At 31.9% G+C, this 26,477-nt stretch overlaps 1 protein-coding gene across 12 annotated transcripts in view; it reads left to right on the top strand.

The window, feature by feature from the left end:
• The first annotated feature begins 2,108 nt into the window (after positions 1–2,108).
• Positions 2,109–26,477, top strand: part of LOC123718911 (basement membrane-specific heparan sulfate proteoglycan core protein) — a 114,076-nt gene continuing 89,707 nt past the window's right edge. For 11 of the 12 annotated variants that reach the window (XM_045675905.1, XM_045675903.1, XM_045675898.1 and 8 more), the window contains exon 1: positions 2,129–2,294. In XM_045675905.1, the coding sequence (XP_045531861.1) occupies positions 2,235–2,294 (60 nt within the window). In that variant the 5' untranslated portion in view covers positions 2,129–2,234. Of the gene's footprint in view, positions 2,295–26,477 lie in introns of all 12 variants that reach the window. The other variant, XM_045675910.1, reaches the window with a different exon arrangement.

Genomic DNA, 26,477 nt, shown 5'->3' with positions numbered 1-26,477 from the left:
GAAGGCTCGTACATGAGCTCTTATCATTTCTTTTCTTAATTAAAAAATATATATTATTTATAGTAAATAATTTATTTGAAAATAAAAAGATAGATTTTTTCCAAGTTGAGATTGTGGCACTTTCTGAAGCTGTTTTATTCTTAATCTATGAGTCCAATGTGCAATAAAAATTTTCGATTTTGCCTTACCCTAAAACCATGCCTCAACTTCCATTCCCGGGAAAACATATATAAAATTTGTAAAGGACAGTTATGAGTACAAAGACAAGTCACCCCTCATCGGGACTTCACTAAAATTTCGCTATCTTGGTTACTCATGTTGAAAGTCAATAAAGATAATTATAGATTTGCGATTGGCGATTGACTTCGGTTTTGCTCTATATGTTACAAAACATTATATTTTAAGCAGCTAAATGTTAAGTAATAGTACTACTAACTTCATTCTCTCATTCTCTAACAACAACAATATAAAATTTGAAGTCCATAAATCATTATTTAAAAATAAGTTTTTACACAATATCAATGACACCTTACGGGGTCGTATACAATCAACTAATATTGTTTTACTGGTAATCGAACTAGGAATCTAAAAGCGACGCAAACATACAAAATTAAACCATTTTAATTATCCTATCGCCCATAATGATAAACCATAGAACCTGTAATACTGTACCCACAGCTAAAACAGAAGACCAATCACAAACTATGATTACTTCTGCTATATATTTTACAGTTAGTAATCTATTGAAATTTTGCTCTGATCTCGTAACGTAGCAAACTCTAAGACAAAGATCCTGTATAGGAAAATGGAGACTACGTACTCAGAACATACATGAATGTGCTAGAATCTGATGTGATCTAAATTACCTTAAATAATTGGCAAATAATCTTGTTTTTTGCTCAATCTTACTTATTTCGGTTATAAATTCTGAAAAATCATATCACTCATAAATTAGTATTAAAGGAATCGAGAACATGAGTCGCATTGGATGTTTGATATTATTGTCTATTTGTTTTAACAAATATGTACAGCGCACAATTAATTTAATATTACAGTGAAACAAAAAAAAAGCCATAATAATTACTACCATTTTCCGATACATCAAAATTTTCATGTTATTATAACCCTATGTAATTGTAACATGAAATCCGATACAAAATACATTTACAAGTCTTAGGTATACTTTGTAAAAATCTTCAATTGAATTTTAACTTTAATAATACTTATTAACAAGTGAGCTATTAAACTAAGCAAATAACCGTTATATAAAAGAATTAAGTAATTTAGTGGTTATTTCGCTTACAACACACAACTTGAAATCCATATTGAAAGTACAACATCTTTACATGTATGACTGCTCTGAGCATAGGTGGAAATTTGTACAGTTTTGAATAGCCAAAATATTTTTGTAAAGTTAAATCAATCCCTTGGAAAGTTTCCTTAAAAGTCGAACGTAATTTAATTTGCAATTTTGAGAAGGTTTATATAAGTATATGCGTTTGCGCCTTGCTATTATATTACCTATACCTCAGTGATAAGCGCAGGAGGTCATGGAACTCTCGAAGATTGAGTCTTACGAGTAAAAGGGATGCACTGCTTTCCTTACGTGCACCTTTATCCTTGCAACCTACTTGGGCAGACTTTGGTATGCGGGATAAAGCCGGCTAAAATATATTTTTTCTACTTATTAACTCAGTTCAATATTCAAAGAATCGTATAGTTTAATAATTATTCCTGTAACGCACTAAAGACGAGGATAATTCTATTATCAATTACGTAAAATGAGTTTAATGATCTGGTTACTATTTATACAAACAATAAGTTTAAATATAGATGTAAATTAATTTTTATTTGTATTACAATAGAATAACGGTTTCTTCGTAACTTACGTATCAAAAAGGTTAAAGAGGTCATAGTACTTCGATAACATTGTTAAAAAATAATTGTGCAAATATTTTGAGGTTTAAACACCTAAACATTTTCAAAGAAAATATTCTTTATCCAAAGAATCCTTACGCACGAAAATAAGGCTTTGTCTTTGGATAAAAGGTTCGCGTAGGCGCCTGTTGCGAGATCTTAGCGATGCAATTTGAGTGAGTACATGAATAGCGTGCTCGTCGCGACTTGCCGCTTGTCCCATTCGCGGTCTGACGCTAGCGTGGCACGGACGGTGCCTACGCTGTCCCCTCGGACCAAGTTTTACACAATACCAGAATCATTCATCAGCCAGAATTATGAGGGTCCGTCCTCTCTCGACGGCCCTGATACTCGTCCTCATCACACTCCTTACCGAGGTAAGTAGCTTATTTGCGAATTTATTGCTGAAAACAAAGTTTTCAAAAACTTTTTTTATAATATAACCTCAACGTAGGCCATTGATTGCCGTAAACTTTATTCTATCGTGTAAAGTTTTTATGTGCGCAAAGTATAAACTAAATCTTAAATAAACTCGAAAGGGCTGGTTTTTGTAAATAATAAAATCAAATATAAGTTCTGCTGCAGGATATTACTATAATCAAAATTTAATTTTGGGAAACTTTGCTTGATGTAGGAGGTTTTAACACTTTTAACGTAATGAAATGATATCACAACGCAATTTATAAAATCGTGAAATATTTTAGTTATAATTATTCAAAAATTTTCATATTTGTCAAATTATATTTAATGTATTCATGTTATTCGTTATTTTAAGAATATTATCTTGAATTTTACATATTAAAATATTTTTAGTAGCCACTGACTATCGGAAGTAGAGCATTGCAACACAATATGACAACAGCTCCGAAATACGATATTTAATATTTTCAGAGTAATTTCAAAAGTAAACTCTCGCAAGCACACATCATCAGTTCTGGGATCTCATAGTAACTAGCCAGGCATAATTGTTACCTGAGTCAATGTTTGTGTTCTAAGTTATAGGATCATTAAGTATTGTATACATTTTCATACTCTATCCATTAACCTTTTACGCAATCGCATCACATATATAATAACGACAAGGATGCATTAAAAAAAATATATGGTAACAATTATAATTTTGCGCTATTAATCTCTGGCTAAAATCATGCCTCAGCAAAGTCTAATGATAATATTATTTTAAATTCTCATTTAAAAATTGTGAGCTGACGTCGAAATATTTTAAAACTTTTCAAATAAGAATTCTTTTATATATTATAATTTTTCAATTTAGTTATTTATGACTATATGACTATGACTTAAATCGACTAATTATTCAAGTGTCTTATTTTATTGTCTTGTCCAAAGACATTTTTGTTACTGTGATATTCCTACCGATCCGATAATTATTATGCACTGACTCGAATGCAGGCTGTTAAACTGTTTTACGCGGCTAATTTTTTTTAATATAAAATACCAACTATCTTTAATAAGGCTTATAAAGCGTATTCCCTATAGCTTGTTAAGAATGGTACTGTAATATACTGAACGTACCGATATAAACATTATTGCTATTATAAAGAAATGGTTATAATTATTGTTGTATTTTCAATTGTTAGAGCAAGAGAAATTTTAATATTTATAAAATTCAAGTATTTCTACTAACTGAAAACACTTATGTGTAACAAATAAATTTGTGTAACAATTGAAAAGAAAAATAAATAAATAAATAACTTACGTTTTATTTTATTTATAGTTTTAATATATATTTAAATTAAGAAATTACTCCTAAATTGTCGTTACTGCCTTTTCGGAACGTAAGAGCGTTTGTACAAACAGAACTGAGAAAAAACACCCGCTTTTTTAAATAATTATAGGCCTTAAATACCATAGAATTGTTCCCGTACAAATATAATAATTTCTAAGAAAAACAATAATTAGTAATGATGTTGTTGAGTTAATATTATACTAATTCTCTTAAAACTCTCCGCCGAGTACCTGGACACAATAGCAGGGAGAACAGTATTTTTTAAATATATAAAAAAGCAAATATAATTTAAATCCATAATTATGGTATTTTAATAGTCATTAAACATGTAACCACCGAGTTGTTTTTTAAAACTTTTAATATCATACACCTCATTCCTTTCAAGTAATGTTGTATAAAAAATAGTTATTCCCACATGTATGTTAATAAATAACCTAGTTCCAATTTCCGGAGAATAATAATTATTTCGTATGAACTGAAAACTGATCCATTTATACTATGGCAAATGAAACGGCCAAATATGCCCTGAACGGACAGCCTTATTAGCGTGCGATGTGTTAGTGCTTGAACGTTCTAGAATATTCTGTTGTATGAACAAATATGCTTTTACAAACTGAAGGTTAGCCTCAATGCGGGATATGCAAGCCTAACGAATATCCTTGTGCAATCGGATCATCAATCTCGTATCAGAAGGCGTCGCTTCACTCTTTATTCAATTTTCCGTTCTCGAAAATACAGGCATATTCTTAAAAGCTTTCATTTTACACATAAAACTCATGTTTTACCATGCATTTAACCTTTGGTAACGAGGTTTTATTTTTTTAAATGAATCGGTTATCTTGGAGTTAGCAATGCGTGCAAATCGATAAACAAAAGTTATTTTTAATTTTACGTTTAGTACGTGCACCGATTATGTATTAAAGTAATTTATATTGTATTAATTATATATAAAAGTTAAGTTTCTTATTAATTACTGAAAATCTAAAACCCAGGGATTTTACATCTCTCCACACACAGGGAGCTAATAAATAGATAAATCTGTTTTTATTTCAATTGATTTACATGTAATACATGTTACATCATTTAACTAAAACACTATATCATTATCCACACTTAAATGACAACACAAACATTAATCAAAAATTTCACAAGAGGTCTAAGAATTATTATGTCCATGAAATGATCAATGGTCATGACGATTGTTTTATAAATTAACTGTGAGACTTGACATTCAATATGATTTGCATGCACTAAGATCCGATCACATATAATTGAAATTTAAGATTTTCTCAAGCATGTACTTTCATTGAAAATATATAGATTTGCAATTATTTTTAATTTGCTTTGATTTTGAGCTGAAACAATAATTATTACATTAATACATTTGTAGTTCCTTGTTACCTTATTAAATTTGCCAAATGTTATATATAAGTATTTTTAGTCATGCATACGAACATTTGTTTATAATAATAAATCTATTTATATTAAAACAATAACAGGCATACTTAAGATAAATATCTATACATTGTAGTAATAATGAGAAAACAATCTCTTCCTTAGCAATAGGATCATAATATAACCATAATTAATACTTATACTGTTTCTGCGAAAATTAAATACACCAGAAAATAACTTCAACGAATATATTTAGATGAAATAATTAGTGTCTGCATTTCGATACAAAGCACCCACTTTATTAGCATTTATACATTAATAATAAAGCTTAGTAAGTAGTATTAACATATTCTGTTTATTGCACGAAATATGAAATTTATGGCACGTGTACGGTTAGTCGAGGTTGAAGATCCTAGTTTTCCTTGCTTTTTTGCCGCCCGAAGCGTTGTTGATGCCTATTCAGCGATGTTTCGTATTAAGGCCCGTTTCCTAACATATTAAACGAGTTTCTAATATTAATGTTCTCTGATTCAGATACAACTTGTATTCCTATACACAATAGAGACAAAGTTTTGCGACTAAGGTTATATTTAGCCAAGTTAGAAGTTGTGTTCGCTAATGGCGGAGCATCTCAACTAGTTTAATTGTAACAATTTTAAATGTAAAAAACTATTTAAAATACAATTACTTTGAAATTTTGTGTGATAATGTTGTCAAACTTTTCGGTGTATTATTATTAATATATGAAATACACCAATTCCTATAATCTTATTTCATTATATAAACTAAAAAAATGGTTATTTGAATTTGACCCCGTCAAATCCGCAATCGAATATCAAGGGTTATCTTTTGCTTCCTGACGACTAGATATCAAAGTGCCTAAATATACATTTTGGTAGCGCTGTCTTCTTCATACATTCCATTTGCACTATACGTGCGAAAGGGACAACTAAAATGCATACAGGCAGTTGTGTAAACATTTAATTGATAAAGATTTTATGATTATCTTCAACGCAAACGTTTGTTAGTAATCATTCCGCAAAATTTGGCCTCTTTAGACTCAGGGTAATTTATAGGATGTGCAAATAGAGCGACGTAACTTGTTGACTTATGGGCTTTTAATATACTTGTAAATATGGATAACGATAATGTAGGAATTTTCTGCAATTTTAATTTTGATATATATTATAAGTGGAATGGAGAAACTTATTGTGTACTAAACTGTATGGTAATAAATAACTAACTATAATAGAAGATAAGTAGTATTAATAAAACAATTGACACTATCGTGCAATGACCTAAAACAGATAAACTACGGGTTAAAAAAGTTAATATTTTGTGCTTAAAAGATTTATTTCACTATAAACCTACAAATGTAGGACGCTTCCCGACGCAAACATCATTCAATTCCTATCAGTGCAGGTCATTTGATTATAAAAATAATATGTTTTCTTTAACCTTTACCAAAGGTTACCATTATAATTGCACAATATATACTTCTATTTATACAAAATAATGACACTTAAAATGATTTTTTCCTTCTTAGATAACAAATGAGGACGCGATTCCTAAAACTGTAGGGAAGTATAAACAAAGAAAATAATGTATTGGAATGTCAAATCTATCTATAAATCACATTTAGTAGTCTACTGTTTGGACAGCATTTTCCTTCACCGTTCAAGCGAGAGTTAATACTAAAAACGCCGGCATGCCTTAGCCCCAAGTCGACGGCGTGTGTCAGGCATGTAAGCCTGATCATCTACTTGTCTACTAAGAAAAATAAATAATGAACAGGACGCCCAGATTTAGATTTATAGAGTCACATTTTTTCTATTGTTTATCTGAATAAAAAAAACATGTTCGTCATATGCAATATAAATCGTTTGAATTTAAGTTGTCATCCAATACATTTGATGTAGCCATTATATCATCTATCGTTAAAAGTCATATGATTCCTATGCCTAGAGAAAGCCAGATTAGAGGAATAACAAAGATCTTCCCTTGTCTTCATCCGTAAGAGAAGGAGAATAAAACCAAAATAGTAATTATTCAAAGTTGATGCTATGAACGTAATCATTATCATGACTGGCCAAAGATTGCCAGTCTGAGGTTATCCATGTTATCGCTGGACTGTGTCAATCTCCCAATTTTAGTTACACATGTCTTCAAACTAAGTTGAACGAAGCATTTTTCTGATTTTTGGGAACACTTATCTGTCCAGTTTATCATAAGTGACCCAACGCGACGCCTTGCACAATACACGATAACTTCAATTTGCCTATAAGCGATACTTGTTAATTATGAATACTCTTTCAACCTACATATAAAAACACAAGATAAGAATAATATACAAGAAATACTTATACAAAATAACAATATAAAGCTTCTTTGGTTATATTATATAATAATGTATAAATCAACAAAGGCTAATTAATTTTGTAAAATAATCAGTTATCATACATACTTGTCGTAATTATTACGTGTCGTAGATTTTCCTAACAGTGGTCCATAGATAGTTCGTATTATTCTTATAGAAAATTTTAAATCACTTTCATGGGATTGTAAGTACTATTTCATAAACGATGTTACAATAATTACAGTATACTGCTTTAGTTAAAACACTAATAAAACTAATTTAAGATTAAGGGGATACGGCAAGGATACAGTAACTGTTTAAAAAAGTTCAATTCAAAGTTCATTCATGATGATGTATGAAAAGGTAATTAAACTAAAATATGATCGGCAGTGTGTAGGAGTTAGATAACTCGTGATAGTGTGGCCCATATTGTTATCAGTGTTGCTTAATCTAGATGCAACGGATGCTTTAGGCGCATTGCACTTTAAAGACAGTTATAGATCCTAGCATAGACCTTACGTACGCATTTACAAAAATACTAAAAAAATATAAAAGTTTCGGCAGATAGCTCGGGGCTTAAATTTTGTTTAGTCGTGATAGTTTCAGGATGTATTTTGATGGGAAACTTAAAAACCTTCTTCTGCGCATCTAACGAGTCTTGCCTTTACAAATTTCATACCAATTTTGGCTATCAATACGAATTCAGAAATCAATAGATTCAAGTGCTAATGTTTTTAATTTGTATAGAGGTTTCTGCTTTTTTCTTAAGATTTCTTATTTCTCTTACTTGAGAAATCTTGCTATCGTGGTCACACTAATCGCTATTAAAAAGATGATTTATTGCACATTTGTCAAAAATTAAACCTTAGTGATCACCTAAACATTTAATACGTGTCTAATCTTTACATTATGACCAGGTAAATGACGTAAGGCAAATTGCTCACTGTCGGCCGTCGCTATTTTTATCTTTATTTGCTTCTACTAAACCCGAGATAGAAAAATTTATACATAAATTTTTAGTTACTGATATTTCAGGCGGTCCTATCTTAAAACGTTTTATACAAAGTCGGTAACACCTTTTAAAAATTTGTGTTAAGCCTCCGTTTTACATTTGTTTTTTACTAAAGTTAACAATATTAATATAGCTTTATTTTATTCCACATAACTACAAGAAATCCGCCGAAAGTAATATAATAATATATGTAAATTTCGATAAGAGCTAAAAGCCTCCATCAAGGAATGCCACAATTGAAAATTATTTGTTAATTTTAAAATTTGTATTAGAAAGCATTAGAAAATAATAATGAATAATTAACAAATTCACTTATAAATTCGTCCGTCCTTTTTGCTTCCCCGCAAACCTATAATTGTTTCGAAATATACAATACCTTCGAGTAAAAATAAAAAATCGATAAATCGGATGCGGATTTTGTCTCATACTTCATTAATGCCGGATTTCTAGCTTAAACGGGCACCTGTTTAATTGTAGTCATGTATATCTCACCACATTTTTATCGTTCATAGTATCCACTAGCCCCTGCGACTGTGAAACAGACCATGCGTCAATCTTACACGCAGTTTCCAAATTCAACATTGCTACGAATCACATATTTTCTATTGAAAAGTATCATTTCTATAGGGTCGCAGTGATGTCTATTTCTAAATCGAATTTTCCATTATTTGTGATAGTTATATATCACTAGAGCTAATATATAAGACTAAAGCCCACCCAACTTTGTTCGCGTCGAGCTTAATGAAACTACCTAAAGCACATATAAACTCTATTCAATGTCTATTAAAGACAATCGTATTATAAAATATAAGAAAAACTAAATTCAACATTACCACATGTGTTACCGGCGGTTTATTGTTATTAAACTTTGACACTTACGTAAAGATTTTTTACATCTCGATTTGAGACAGAAGACCTTGGCTCATGTCGACGTCATCCAAACCTTAGCGGTGTTGTGAATGAACTTAGTAAATATTTTATCAGATGGATCAAGCAGTGGATTTTTATATATTTTGCTTCGTAATTGTGGGAATGTTTATAAAATGCCTTATAAATTGTGAGACAAAGCTAATTTTGTTATTGCCGAACTAAGATAATAGAGTCCCCGTGTGTCAAGCACGGGAGGCTGATCACCTACTTGCCTATTAGATTTAAAAAAAATCATGAAATAGATACAGAAATCTGAGGCCCAGACCTAAAAAAAGGTTGTAGCGCCACTGATTATATATGTTGTTACTGATTATTTCTTTTTAATTCTGAAAAACATTTATAATTGCTGTAATGATAAGTACTTAAATACTGAGTGATGCCCTCTTGATCCTGATTTCTTCTAACATAGTTGTTTCCTATATTTGACCTACCAACAACTGGATCTGTACTGAATTTCAATTATTCAAATAGTTTAAAATTCACAAATTATTTGTTTTTATAATAGCTAACAATGTTAATGCGTCGTGTAAAAAAATATAAACAAAAAGTAATATGTGTCGTAATAAATTAAAATAAATAATTTGAAGCAAGGTTTACGCACAGCAACATCCCCTTAAGTAAAATGCTTATGGCTCAATTATTTTTCTTACATAAAAAAACAGAAATAAATTTGATCTGAGTTCGTATTGTGTCTAAAAAATAATTGTATTTGTATTTATAGAGTCATCAGTAACATCCGATCGGACGTCTACTATTTATAATTCACGAACACATCATTCTATAAATATCCAGGTATTTTAATTTCTTTTTCATCTGTGATAAATCAATTGGGCGTCAAATAACGAACATGTTGTGACGTGAGGTGACAATCATTTAGTTCAGTATTCAACATTCGGCTAAAAGGTTTATTATTGGTATCTATAGACAGGAATTAATGTATGCACTTACTGATATGCAAATGTGTACTTGTCTCTTGCGAAGGATCGGGGCCAAGGAAGCATCCCTACATAAGTGTTAAGTGTATGCCTGGGGCAAAAGTATGCGTATCCAGCCAGATTTTCTGAATAGAAATACCAGGCAAAATCCTTTTCCTCGTATTTTTTCCTATTTATAATATTATTAATAACTTCAAAGGCGACAAATAGTGTCACGAAAAACATTTTCCTTACAACATGGTACTGTTTTACCTTGGTTTATCGATTCTACATTTTTTTCCAATAAAATATATTTACATTACTTATCCTAATGATATGTTTTTCAAATATTAAAGAGTCGACTGTGACATACTTATGAGTCTATATGACTTTAAATTTATGTTAAATATGAGATACAGTTACAACTTCGTCATTTGTATTTTACACCCCATGACTATTTTAACATCTATATTACGATTTAAGTGTTGCGGTCAACCAGCATCGCCACTTATCCGACAATATTTCTAATATTTACAAGTAAGCACGGTCGACTATGCATTTAATTATACAATACGTTATTTACATTGCATAAAACAACGATCCATATTTAGTACAAAATATATTCTTAGTCTGTACGGTTTAAATTTCCGATGACGAATGTCTCATTGTTTGCAAACACCGTATAAAAGGCAGAGTTCATCACCGTTCTGAGAAATTCAATATGTATAGCTACAGCATTTGCTACGTCTACTAAAACTTTGTTTGACCGAATGAGTTTCAATAAAAAGTTATACATAACAAAATGTGAAATTTAATATAAAATTTTAGGTACGTAGTGGAATGTCGCTAAATATTTTACATAACTTTGAGAATGTAGTTACGTGAAATGCACGCGCAAACGAATTGTTTTCAAAGTTCATAATAAAGAACTTTTAGTTGGAATAAGTTGATCAAAGCGCTAATTCGCCTGTATCTAAAAACTCCTACTAATTTCTCCTACTAATTATTTAACAGAAGAGCTGTTTCGCGATTGACATTACATATGGAGATCAACACGTTTTGCTTTGTTTTAAAATTTTTGTCTCAAGTTATTTCTGAGAAGACTCTCGTATCGCGGTTAGGAACCAGTTTAGTGTAACAGATTAGACAAGGTATCGTATCATGTTAATAAACCATTTAGTAGCCAAAAAACCCAGATGTGTTGGTATACGATAACTACAGATTAAACAAATATTTAACGGATATAAATGCGAATTGATTACATTTACATTACTCAAGTTTTGTAAACTGCTCGGCAATAGATGGCGTGGTATAACATTTCATTGGACTGTAATAATAATATCAAATAGACGTTATGAATTGACTATTACATTATTATTTATAAAATTGACTATTACATTATTATTTATTTATGTTACGAATTATTAATATTCTGCGATAGTTGTATTATATATTTATATAACACAACTATCGCATATTTATGCATCGTTGGGGTGTAGCCTTAAATTACAAGGATTTTAGTTTATGCGTCAGAAGTAACTTTCATTGCGGCAAAGGGTTGATTCATCTGTTTGTTAAGCTCCAATAATGAGAAAATTGTTCGATCCCGGTACTCTGTATCTTCTTAAAGCGTAAGATTTTGTATCTAAAGGTTTTAAATTTTTACAATATTCGTTGTATTCAGTTGCAAACTTGGGATCGTGTGGTATACCACTTGCACTAGACTCAGCTAACCGGTTATAAAGATTAGCATTCACAAAACCAAGATATAATTAGGCTATGTAGAATATAAGGATGCGGCACATAGTTCCCTATTGTCACTTTCGTTTTGTAATCATACATATTGTATATGTTATTAATCCTAGGAACTTTATAATAAACTTTTGGTTTATCGCTTACATAATTTATATGGCCCTCCTACTTAGTGTTTTGTCCTTGAATCGTAAATGGCGTTTGGCCATCATATTTGACGTTTATGTATGTTTTCTTTTATTGAACTAATTTATCCACTTTGAGATGAATCATTGCAGTTACCTTCATAATACTTAAATGAGATTTATGTGCTTCAGTCAGTAAACATCGTATCAATAAACGTTGACGACCTTTATTGAAATTGTATATATTTATAATGTAGTTGCGCATCAATAATAAAGTGAACCTTATGCCTAATTCACCACCAGCGGACATGGAGTCCGCTGTACCTTGTAACCCAAATAATTCCAAATTCCATGGGAATCAAACTAGTATCACCAGTTTTATGCTACTAACCAGAGCAGAGTTGGCCTAGTGGTTTGAGCGTGCACTTTCAACTCTGAGATCGTGAGATCGAGTCACGCTTGTGCGAAAGTAGCGAGGAAGTCAGCATACCTCGTATTTAAAAATCATCTCGAAACAGACACAAAAATCTGAAGCCAAGAATAGGCTGTGGCTGCACTTTTCTAAGCCACAAAGATATAAAAATGAATACACTTTTATGACATGATAATTACTTTTATGAAATAATTATCTTCAAAAGAAATATTTTTATTTTTAAATATAAATTTCTGTAAGTGTTTGCGCTTTACTATTGTTTTACGAAATAATTGTCTTCGCCCTAAAAGTGAAGCTAATTAGCTGAGCTTAATGACTGAATGTTTCTTGGAAACAAGCTTTCACACAATTGGATACTTGAATAAATTAAAGTACAGGCTGCCCAATCTACGGTGATGCTTTTACTCTAGTGAATATGATTGTATCTTAACAATAGCCAAAATATATTTCCCAATTTTAATACTATTAGAAATACATATGTATATTCAATACAGTGAAAAAAAAACGTTGTACATAAAAATATAGTCGATAGTAATGGATGCTTCATTAACTACGCTTATAAGCTCTCTGATAGCTGACTCACCATTAAATTTATATGAATTTATATATTGATACCTTCATTAGTACGTCTTCAATATAAAATGAGTGTTGTAGATATACAAAGTTTTTAACGATGTTCATTATTAAAGTTTTATCCCAGTAACTTAAAAACACCGAAAACTAAAGACATTAAAAGCATGAATCTCATTTGAGGTCTGAAAAAGGCTTCAACTTAACGTTCATTGAGATACTTTGATCGGGGGGCTTATATGAAAAATATGGCGTTAATTTGGTATGCGATGAAGTGTCGAGAGAGCATCGTAGCTGCCCGAGACAAAACCCGGTCGGATCGGGCCTAATTGAGCGAGGAATGGCCGGTCTCTTAGTATTCAGTCGGAGTGAGCTCTGAAGCCTGGCGTTCGGAACATCAATCTCAATAGGGCCTGGGTGACGGCGTGGCGGAAAGCGGTGGCGCTGACAAGGAACCCCTCTTAACGCCTTGACCGCTGCTTTGTTAGCAGCCGGAACACATTGATTGATCCTTGTAAACGGCGATACGCCTTTTAGTTACATGTTAAGCCTTTGCAACTTTAACAAACTAGAAAACATCTGCTTCAGTCCTGTTTTATGATTATTTAGAGCGTATATATACACTTTATGTTTAATTCTTTTCACACTACAGCGAAAGCTAAATTTATTAATCAACAATGGGAGGACAAATAATTTAATTCATAAATAATAATATATTTTTTTATATTTATGTTTTTATTTAAAAGTATTGATGTATTATACAATAAAATTGTAAAAAAGATAGGTCTACTTTAACCTTTATACTAGGGTCACTCACAATAAAGTTATAAAATATTTGAACCGCAAGTCTCCATTGAATAACAATAGAAAAGCAATTCTGGTCGGGATTCCATATGACACGGACATGCCATTAACGTATGAATTTATGTATTACAAGAAACACTCGGATTTACTATATTTTCAGAACCTTTTCTTACAAAACATACTGAATACGTATTTTGTTTTATTATAAATCATGGCTATCTGTAAGATTTTTAAGAAAGTCTACTTTGTTCCCTAATTTGAATCCCGTCTAACAAAATGCTTTGGGTTATCCATAAGAGTTTTAAAATTTATATAAGAAATATCCTTATTCTTTGTTGGGTTAATCGTTTCGCAACATAAAGCCGACAATGTTTCGGCCGTTGTCCTGTGCTCGATATATTTTTCCGTTATAAAATTCGTAACTTTATAACATAGGTATCAGCCGATGAACAGGGGATTACCGCCTCGTTACTGTGCACATGAGAAAAAACAAACCCAGCCTTCGTGCATCGCGTAATGAAGATCTTTATTATATTTCATTTTCAAGCAGATTTAATCCGTTTTCATATTTACACACACGTGAAGGTTTTCAAGCGTCGCTATGTTTTGTCTTAAAGCTTATACACATTTAGTTTATGCCATATAAATTAAGAATCTACGTTTTCTGATTGACTAGCGGCCTGTCCCGGTTTCGTATTCTGTTTGTTTATTTTATTCAATATTCTGGAAATTAATAGAGCCAGTATTATTTGTGGGTAATGTAGCATTCCAGTGTTGAAATAATTGTACAAATCGAACTAGTTTTTGAGTTTATTATGTACAATAAAAATATATCCTCTTTACAATAATAGTATAGATATAGATTTCTAATTTGTATGTCAAAATCACAAGAAGCTTCACGATTGACAATTACCTCCTTTCGGAAGATTACCGTTTAACATAAAAGTCCAAGTAGCGGAGACAATGGCTTATGTTTATCAAGTTGTCTTCCTCTACGAAAAATGACTTGTATAGCGACTCAAAAAGGGATTACGGCAGAGTTAACAATGACTGTGCTCTCTATAGATGTATTTGCGTTTGTCGGTGTCGTTCAAGTGACTTTGCCTTGCTTACATACATTTCATGAGCTATTAAACTCAACCCCGACAGATGTAAACAGAAATGCAGAGAAAATTCGAACAATTTATATATTATATTGTGAGTTAGGAGTTATTTTATTATGGCTATTATTTATGTAATATTTGTTTATATCTTAAATTCAATATTGTGAAACACAACGGCACTAATTACTTGACAAAATGTAAAAATAAAATCATAACTATACTAGAAATCTTGTGGGCCCTATTAAAATATGTAAAATCAATGACGCTACAACCATTTTAGGCCTGGGGCTCAGACTTCTGTATTTGTTTCATGATCATTTGTTAATCGAATAGGCATGTAGGTGATCAGCCTTCAGTGCATGACGCACGCCGTCGACTTTTTGAGTCTAAGGCAAGCCGGTTTCCTCTCGATGTTTTCCTTCACCGTTCGAGCGAATGTTAAATGCGCACATACAAAGAAATTCTATTGGTGCACAGCCGGGGATCAAACCTACGACCTCAGGGTTGGGAGTAGCAAGCTGAAGCCAATAGGCCAACACTGCTCTAAGAAACAGTATATATCTTAGAGCAGTGTTGGCCTATCTGCTAAATAATCTATTACATAATCCTTGTAGTAAGGATGTAAGAGTGTCACTCTTTCGCTGTTACATATTTGCATGAAATAATATTAAAATACAGAGAAATCGGTCTTTATATCAAACTGACAAAGTCAATCAAACATATGTATTCTATACAACCACCCCTTTTTTCTGACGGATGCTCGAACTTGGGCCTTTTAGGGTGATCTCAAATGATAAGTCTCATAAGTGCCGCATTTACCTGCAAAGAGGAAGTGTCTGGTACATCGTACAATTTCCACTATTATACTCTCACTAAGACTGTATATGTGTAGTGTAGTAGCTAGGTTTGTTAAGCGTGCGTTCTCTACACAGAGGTTCGATGCGTTCGAATTATTAACTACTACTATGTGTCGATGAGATCCCGTATCTATGATCTATCTGTGTCCCATTAATACATTCTTCCGTTAAAAAAATGTAAATATGTTAGGAATAGCTTACCTATTAATAAAAAAAAATTGGTTGGTTGGTTGGTTATACACACGCCTTGGTTATACGCCATGTGCCATGTACTAAGCCGCAGTCGATTAAATTATTTACTTAGAATTGATAATCAGCTATGACAACTTAACGAAAAATCCAAGTTCCATTTCTAGCTAAGTGAAAGAGAAAGTTATTGATTACAGTAAATTAAGTGGAATTTTATCAAACCATTAATCAGTGTTAGAATACATGACAATAATTTAAAGTTCAATTTCGATCCGCTCAAATTTGAGTAACGTTCAACACAATTCGTCACCAGAACGATTAGATTGATATAAAAATATTCATTGAAAATTGTGATTACCTTGATGATTATGAACTTGAAACTTGGAATTTTAACCGAAATTAGGACGCTAAGTTTTCTGTATTGAAGTAGTAATAACACTATCGAATTGGTTCCATAGGGATAATCGCTGATATCGCGGAAAGTCAAATATGTGTTCTAATTAAAATTTCGCTCTAAAAATCTCAGAGTGTTTTATATGACCACAACGAATTGTATCTTATTTTGGTCATACAGTGCGCAGAGGCGATGAGAACTTGGAGAAACTGATAGTAGTCGGTAGAACAGAAGGTAAAAGATCACGTGGCTGTTCACCAGCCAGATGAACCGATCAAGTAAAAGACTCATCTTCCTCAAAACTGTACACTGTCATAAGAGAGGCATTGGACAGAAACCGGTAGAAACAGATAGTCAACTCCAGAGGCTTCCTTTCTGATCACGACACTTAGACATGAGCTGCGGATTAAGGAGAGAGAGAGAGATAGTAATAACATACAATTGCATAATTCAAGGCGGTATTTGTGTCTATGACATGTTAAGAGGGTCTTTTAAACATTAACATATGCATATACTACAAATGAATTATACAGTAGTCGAGGGTTAAGCGATATTAGTTACGTTTAAATCTAGCCATTAGAGCTTTGAGAACTTGGTGTCTTAATGGTCCAGACTAGGAAACATTAAAGTAGTATTTTCTCGTGGTGTTTATATAATCTCTACTTGGGAAAGAGGGTTCCACATTCTTTAAATTTTAATATAAATTCATTAATTCGTTGCTTAGTAATTCACCGATCGATGAGTGACCGGTTCTTAGAAAGGTTTTTAGGGCATCAGTTCCAACCACTTAAAAGTCTGACAAATTCTATATTATTAGTAATAATAATTTCCAATAATTTTTCACCTAAAAGTCAAATATAAATACAAATACATTTCAGATAATTATAGAAAACTTGGTGATTGAAAATAAGAATTATTTAATCAATTGTATATATAGATATTCTAACAGTGTTTGGTTTAAAATTACCACTACTCAGAGTGAAGACATGTAGTTATGCAGATATGGGTGCGAGAGCATTTAACAATTGTTTGGTGAGCTGAGCGTTGACAAAGCACTCTTAGGTGACGCGGCACGGAGATGTAACATTTAAAAATGTTTTGCGTTTTCTTTTCACCTCAGTCCTAATTCTCAAGTACTGGGTTTCTCTCCAATAAACTTAGTTTTACTATATTTTCTTAATTGGTACCAGCTTTGTATAAAATCTTTTACAAATAGGTCAACATACGGTTAAAAATAGGTGTCAGATATTTCAGCTAAATAAAGAAAGATATGTAGCAAATAATGTATTTATTATTAACTAGGTTTTTAATAAATCAAGGAAAACTATATATTATAAGTAATTTAATTTGTCATAGCTTAAAATCTGTGAAAGTGAATACATGAAAACTTAACTATAGCGATTTAAACTTCATTTTAATTTAGTTGCGACATTTCAAAGCCATTTTTTACAAAATCGATTTCCGAATTATTTATTTTGGCAAAAAATTAGGGATGCATAGATACGCCTTTTTCCTGATAACATACCGATGTCGATACTCTTATAGAAATATGGATACCGATACCAATGCTTATTAAATTAACCTTAAATTTTGGTGAAATATATGAAGGTTAAAGTTTTTAATTTTTATTTAATAAATATAAAGAGTCACACACAAACATTGATTGAGATATTTATGTATTAAAATTAATAATTAAAATTAACATTGATATGATTTTTGTAATTCTTTATTTAATTTAATATGGTATCGATAAAATACTACGCACGATAGCATTTAAAAGTCAACTAAAGTGTCTAGCGATTAGCGAAATGGAATACGCGGGGACAAAGCGGGTGAGAGATATAATATAACACGCGTAGATTCCCCGAGCATAGATAGTCCATTCCTCGTTTGCAATGAACTAGATCAAACAAGATGCGCGTTTACTTTACTTTTTCAAAGTGCGAAATTTGAAAAGTATCTTAGTATCGGCAGTAAAAATTAGCGCCGATACCGATTTATCGGCAAACCCAAAGTATTGCCGATATATCGGAATCGGTATCAGATGCATCCCTACTAAAAATATACTATTTTTAAAATCATTTTGAGTGGTTAAAAAAATCAGATTTTAAAACAGCTTCCAACATCAAAGGCTGTTTTTATTTTTAACATATTTATGTATTTCTAAACTTGCTCAATTGCTTGCTCTTGCTCTTGCTCAAGTACTTTGATGTCTAAAATTAATCAACGTATACTGTAACAAATAAAGGATAATCATGCGTATTTTGATGGACAATAATAACCACAGTGTAGTAATTAATTAAAAAAAAAATACTTAGATGCGCTTAATCGCGTAACAATATTATTAAAAAAATATGTTACTATTGTTTATTTACGTCAACGATGTTATGAATGTATCAACCAATATTCGTCCATTTGTACTACCTTCCTTCGCGAAGGAAGTTTAAAGGAGGGCAAAACACATTATTGGCAGAGCCAGGGGAATAAGTGCGAGTGAGAGCAACATTCGTAAATGAATATAAAACAAAAATGTAACGTTATATTTGTCGTGTATAAGGATTAATGCAATCTGAACTTGTTAAGTGAAAGAAAGTTGCTTCAACAAGTACTGTGATAACCGTTCAATCTTTCGTCGACACACTTCGAAAACCTGACAAAGGGCGATTTGCGACTTAGCATAATTTCACGTGAATTGTACACCCGATGACTACATATATATATTATGTGTGAAGGTTTTAAGACTTAAGTAGATAAGTTGATGAAACAAAAAATATGAGTAAAAAGAGAGTACTAGGTGTGATATTGGTGCTCATATTGCTCTGTTGCATTTTTTATTAGGAGTCAAAGGCGTACGTACGGGAATACTGATTGAGAAAGATATAAAAGCTTATCTTTGTAATGAACACTGATATGTGTCCAACACCAGACTTATATCGCAGGACTCTATGGTGTAGTGCGAATGTTCTAATTACGTAAAGGCAAAATTAACTACCATCTTTAACATTGATTACTTATTTGTAAATAGAATCGAACGGCATTAAAAGTTCCTTATAATATGTCATGTCACACCAAAGAGAATAAAGTAATATAGATTTATATCTAAGGCTAACATTATCTACATATTTTCTTACTAATATGACGTTACAAAGGTAGCTTCTTGAATTTTCATAAGCTCATTTTCACTTCGTGTGGAAACAGAAATCTATTCTGATATGTCTAGTGCATGCAGTGTTTGAAAGGACGTTAGATCCTGATGTGATGTCTGATACCTTTATAATAACATTGTTTGAATTATATTCACCGCGTTTTCATTTGACCTCGATGTCTACAAATAATTTTTCAATAATTGGGTTTTAATTACAGCAGTAGTTTTTTTTCTCCCTTTCGTAGTAGCGTAGTTTCTCATTTGGTTTTGAGTATTTAATTTACTGAATATCTGTATTCATATTTTTATGATTGATGAAAAAACTATGCGAAAATATAGTGTAGGAAAAGTCGAAAATCGAATGAGCTATACAAGAATATTTTGGGATCTTTGAGACATTAATTTAAACATTTTAACATCCAAAAAAGTTAAAACTTAGTAAATATCACGCACACAAAACTGAGATCACTTGAGACTGTATCGAGTGCCTTATCAACAGTTATAGGCTCATCAGGAATAGTAGGTAATAATATTGTTAAAGACATAAAACAATTAATAGCTTCTATAGACACAATCATTCTTCAAAACCAGGCTGCCATGTCAACCGTAACCAATAAGGGTACCCTTGAACATTTATAGCCTTTCGTTTACTTTGCGTTTGTGGAATTTTAGGTGCACATCCGGGAATCGAACTTATTGCCTCGAGAATCGCTTTTGGCCACAAGGCTAACATTGCTCTTGAAACAAAAGTTAAGGTTTACCTTAATTACAAGTAGAATGTACTAGGATCTTTATTGTTAAAATGTTCTTTCATGACTATCAATACTGTACAGTATTAATAATGTTAATGCTATGTATAAACTGTGTCACTCAAACTAAATTTTTTTCCATAAAATCAAAGATACTAATATAACGTCATCGTTTCTCAGAATTATCGGCGCACAGTTTAATCTATTTAGCAAGTAAACATAATTTGAAGGCCAACAAAATTTGTTTTTTGTACATAACAAGATATAAATGTACCAAGAACAACCACGCAAATAAATACACCATATACAAAATATGGTGGTTGGAAAATAATCTGCGTTTAATCTGCGTAATTGCTTTTAGAGTACACGTAAAAGCTGCGAATCAATTAATTTCAGTACAATAAAACGGTATTACACTCGCTCGCTAATAAAAATTCGTAAAGAACCGGCATTAGACTCTAAGACGCGGATCAGTGACTTGTCTATAAATTATTTACATTAATAAATTGTATTTGGTTGATGAACTGAATTTATTTTATATTTATCAATTGTTCTAGACTCGTCTAATTGTGTGTGATTAATAGTGACAGATTATTGCATTATAAGGGGTTTAGTTTTTATAACAACTGTAACTACTGTCCAAATTCACTAAGTATATACTATACAAATCAAATTCTATCGATACGAAGCTCGTGATTAGTACAAACACGTGTGACACATGAGAACAAATAGTAAGATTAGTGCAGTGTTAAATGACGCAATAATTGACTTTTAGTATCAAAGTATAACCCATTGTTTATAAAAGCTGAAATAACACTCCCGGTCCTTGAGAAACAAACTAAAGTATAATAACTATAAATACACTCAGTTATATATTATTAGGTCAGTACCTTACTTCAATCTATTATAAAATAAAATAACTGTGGATACGTAATAGAATTTATTTACCCGTATGAAGACAAAACTTTTGTTTTTATTACGTATAATATCTGACTGAATAACTTTTTAATTGAAACCATAAATCGCATCCTAAGGTTTATCCTGTGATTAAAGTACTCTACGTACTAAACTCATTTCATTGGCACCATTTTATATTTTTGTTTTTAATTTCATATGAAGAAACTTTCCGGACTTAGCGTGCATCACAACAAATTTGTTGAATACTCCTAAACTTTTTGTAAAGCAGTAATAATTTCACCTACTTATTAAAGAAAGTGTAAAAGTACTCTTTACATTTCGATCTTTGATGACCTTGAAGATGATTATTAAATAATGTGAATTCTAAAATTATTGTTGTTAGAAATAATTTATGTTAAAAATAGCGTTATAACGCTATTTTTAACATGTAACAATGTTATAACATTCAAATATGGTTTCTCTATTTTTAGCCTCATACGTTCCCAACCTAATTGCTAGCTTATTACTCGATACCTCACATCATTACTTTCCACTGCGGCGCTTACGAATATTCTATACGCTACCCACGACGTATTTTAAAGCATGCATTGTTTGGAATCTTTCGTCTCTGAAATACACGTTTGGAAAAGATATTTTCATCAAGACGATGAATGCAAGGTGAAACATATTTCAATCATTTTAAGACGTATTATATACGTATATAAAAAATTTAGATAGTGATTTTCATATCCAATCATAACCAGGCTTAGTGTTTTTAATGTGGCCCAGTCTTTCAGGCCCAGGTGCCATTTGTGGCGGATTAATTATTATTTAGAATTAAGTAACAAAGTAAATTTCTTCTCAATCTCAAAAACAGTTGCAGAAATGCTAAAAGTCTTCATATAAGGATATTTAAATTCTATTACATTACTTACAAATCTTTCATTCTTGTTCCTAGAATTATCATATCATTCCAAAGCTTAAAAAATGACATTACAATGTTACGCGATCTACGATAAAGCAATTTGGATAGTTAACTTTTTTATTATGCATATTCTCATTTGATCTGATGGTGTTATCATAATGGTATCAATCATTAAAATTTCGTATTAAAGTTACATCAATGCTATTCTAATATTTAGGTATGGATGTTTGGATAACATTTGATGACAAATTAATGTTCTAATTTTGATAAAATTTATTTTGATATCTTCGCTCAGGGCCCTAATTCGAGACATTTTGCTACCGGCGCGACCCATTAACGCCTGCCGAATTCATCTCTCCTATGAACCATTCAATTTTATATTACGCTAGCGGACCTCGCTTATGCACAGGAATGCATGAGTATATCATAAAAAATGCTTATGTGGTGAGACTGCAAACGAAAAACGAAACCAATCGTTGACTGGCGTATCATGGCTTGTTAGTTGTTGGATTAGAGATGCTAGTGACTAATCACTATCGAACGGGACACGCCGTCGTTTCGTGTTTCATTTTACACGTTCACCCTTACTTTTGTAGCCGCTCAGAAATGTCATTACTCCATACTGTATACTTTATTGTTATAAGGAATTCAGTGTCTTGCTGTATTACAGTTTTGGTAATTTTAATACACAGACTGCGTTTGACTAATGTATGTCTTTTATTTTTTACTTAATATTTATAATATTTACCAGGCACTACAATCTTTTTCTGGTCTGGGCCTCAGATTTTTGTATCTGTCTCCTGTGCCTGTCACACGCCGTGGACTTTCTGAGTCTACGGCTCAGGATTCCTAACGAAGTTTTTCTTCAGCGTTCGAGCGAATGTTAAGCGCACATAGACAGAAAGTCCATTGGTCGGAAGAAATGTCGGTCAGGAAGTCAGTCTTAGGGATCAGAGTCGCTGAATCCACTAGGCCAACGCTGCTCAATATATTATCTTATAGTATTACTCAAATATTAGAAGAAGGGATTTATCTGTAATTATTATAATTAAGAAGTGTTTTAAGTAATAATAAAATCACTAATGCGCAGAATATAACCTGTGTGTCATTTTCGATCTTTATTTATGTCGAAAAAATATTCGGCGATTATGGGTTATTAATAGCTAATTATGTAATCAGCCTTGAGCGTTGTCTGTAATGATTCTAATTTGATGTGTTATGGCAATTACCAATAACAAAAAGTTAGTAATTTCAATACCTAACCTCGTTTATTTAAGTTAATTACTATACCTCGTCGTATTTCGCGAATATTTAATTTAACTCGCAATATTTTTACTACTTGACTAAAAAAATACTTTTAGTAGTAATTTCTTTTGAAACTGGAAGCTGCATTTCCAGTTTCGGGGGCGATCGTCAAAATCCACGACCGTTTTAATGTAAAGTGGGAGCAAACCGTGATCCATGTGGTATTTTTCTGTTCTTTCAGTATAATTAGTATTATTGTTTTCTTATGTAGTTAAGTTCACATTTCGAGGATCTTCATGCTCGCTTAAATGTCATTGCTTGTGGCAGCGACCATGCGTTGGGTTGTCTCTCTCTCTAAAATATGTCGAGTGGGCCGATGGCTTGCCAGAGACTTTTTTGCCAGTTCTTCTCGTCCGATCTACGACCTTGATTTGAGAACTGGCACTAAATGTAAAATTGGAAACAATGCTAGAGCATTTAATATGTATTTCTTTACTGGCGTTCATAAGTGGACATTGTGTTACATAAATTAATAAATGATTTTGACTTTTGACTTTGATTAAGAAAAGGAAACTTGAGTTTTTCGGACACGTTTTACGTAACACCAAAAAATACGAGCTCCGAACATACGATCAGGACATCTTGGTTGAAAAACCTTAGACAATGGTTTGGTCAAAGCACTAATTCATTGTTTAGAAGCGCGGCATCCAAAATGAAACTAGCCATAATGAACGCCTACCTTCGCAAGGAGATAAGCACTATAAAAAGAAGAAGTAATTTCTTATTAATTTACTAAACTGAAAGCTTTTCCATGGTTAAAAAATATAAAATTTACACTCACGTTTACATTTTTTGAATTTCGAATGATAATGAATCTTTATGGAACATTAATTTTCATTCTTAGGTATAAAATCTCCTAGTCGCTGTCTAATTGAGAAAACAATTAGAGCCTCGCCTTCATTAAAGTAGGTATTAATGAGGTAATCCAACCCTTGGGCTTTCATTTTACTCAAATTTAACCTAAGCAATATATCCAATATGATGCATTTTCGCCTGTTAGTTGTGTAACTTTTGACACATAACGAAAGTGGAAACTTTTAATGGTTGTTTTTGTTAATTACTAGAAACAATATGTGTTCTATCTCTTATATCAGTATCGCTACAACCTGTTTAGGTCTGAACCTCAGATTTCTATCTGTTTAATGATATTTTTTAAAGTGATAGGCAAGTAGATGATCACCCTTCTGTGCCTTAATTACGCCGATGACTTTTCGGGTCTAAGGCAAGCCGGATTCCTGACGATGTTTTCTTTCACTGTTCGAGCAGTTTTACGGTAGCAAAAAAGTTTATTGGCGCACAGCCGGGGATCAGTCCTACGACTTCAGGGATGAAAATCGCATGCTGAAGCCACTAAGCCAACACTGTTCATCTCTTATTTGGCATTTATCTTACATAAAAGTTTAAAAAGAAATTTCAAAGTACGCTTATGTTTATTTCATTAGTGCAAGAGACACGTTATGTAGCGGCCAAATAAAACAGCTTGTGTGTTATAGTAATATGTAAATATATGATATATGATATCCTTTCCATGAATAGATGGAAAGGATATCGTATATCGTGACTTTTCTAATAAAAATTAATTTTAGACCCTAAAATTCATTGTGATATTGACTCTTAAGATTAGATTTTATTTTATATGTTCGTTGTGTAATTGTAGAAGTCTGTGATTTTATTTTTATTACTTTTTTAGTGCACTATTTGCTCTTTGCCCTAAGTATTTATTTTTCCTTACTAGAGTTTCCTTGTATAAATCGCTTGTTAGCGATAATGACGTTGCCTCCTTAATAATTTATGTTATCAGATTGAATATGTACTATTTATGCAACAAAACGTTAATAAATAAATAAATGAAATTGTATTAATTGATAACTATGTACATTTGACCAGAATTTATTTATTAGATAGCCAACAGCTTATATAAACAAAACAACTCTAAATGTAAAATATACCTACTGATGTTTCAGTGCGTACGTATGTGCGTGAACGCGTAGCAGAGGGTGTTTTAATACTCAATATTTTATTTTTTCTATTATTCTTCTAGGATGCCTTTGTTATATTTAAACGACAATATGAGGAAATAGGAAATAAATCACTGTATATTTTGTGTTTATCGAGATAAAATTTGACGTGACGCTTATCCACGAAAGAGGTCTTGTAGTAAACATTGATCCCGAAAGTGCGTCAATCCTGTAAATATAGGAGTTTATATTTATACACCTCTCCTGGTAGCAACGCGACTGAAGGAAAATCTAGCGCAGAAGATTCCTTTGAATAAGTTAAATGTCAAATTTATATTTTTGTAAGATGGAGAGGTTCATACGCAGTTGCCCTGTTCCAAGATATTTCAGACGAGTAGAAAAGTTTAATGCAGGTTACTTGGTTTTTGTATTATCTGTTCTAATATTTATTTACGTCGTGTTCCGTGTATGTGTAGTTGAAGATTCATGCACATACAGACATATTACTACTGCGATTTATTAGCTTCCGAATAAACACGTCTAAGCAATTTATTATCATCCAGCATCAAGTGTTAATCTGTATATACTTTTGTCGTATTACATGAAGCATGTTTTAGTGTAGAAAAGCTTAATTCCATTCAGTCCGTCTATTGTATGTTGCTGCTATAACGTTGTTTGTAATGTCATCTACAGCCATCAACTTAATTAAAATTATCGTTAGTCGAATACTTGAATACAAATCACTGAAGATCAGGATGAAAGTAGCATTTATCAGATTTAGATAGTGAACATACCTTTTTAGTATAACTAGGCGAATAATGTTACATATTTACTGGGCGGAAGTCTTAAGCCAGGTGGGCGAAAATCCTTATATTCACTCCGTATGTAACTTTTACAACAGTTTAAGTTGTCAGTTGCCTACGTCGTATGTAAGTCCTCAAAGATTTATTAGAAAAATATTTCTTTTCAAACTGTAACAGACGGTTGTTGAAAATTTTTG

The sequence above is a fragment of the Pieris brassicae genome, chromosome Z (genome assembly GCF_905147105.1).
Source record: "Pieris brassicae chromosome Z, ilPieBrab1.1, whole genome shotgun sequence".
Lineage (NCBI taxonomy): Eukaryota > Metazoa > Arthropoda > Insecta > Lepidoptera > Pieridae > Pieris > Pieris brassicae.
Note: the sequence above shows the minus strand (reverse complement) of the source record. Positions and strands in the feature narration are given on the sequence as shown.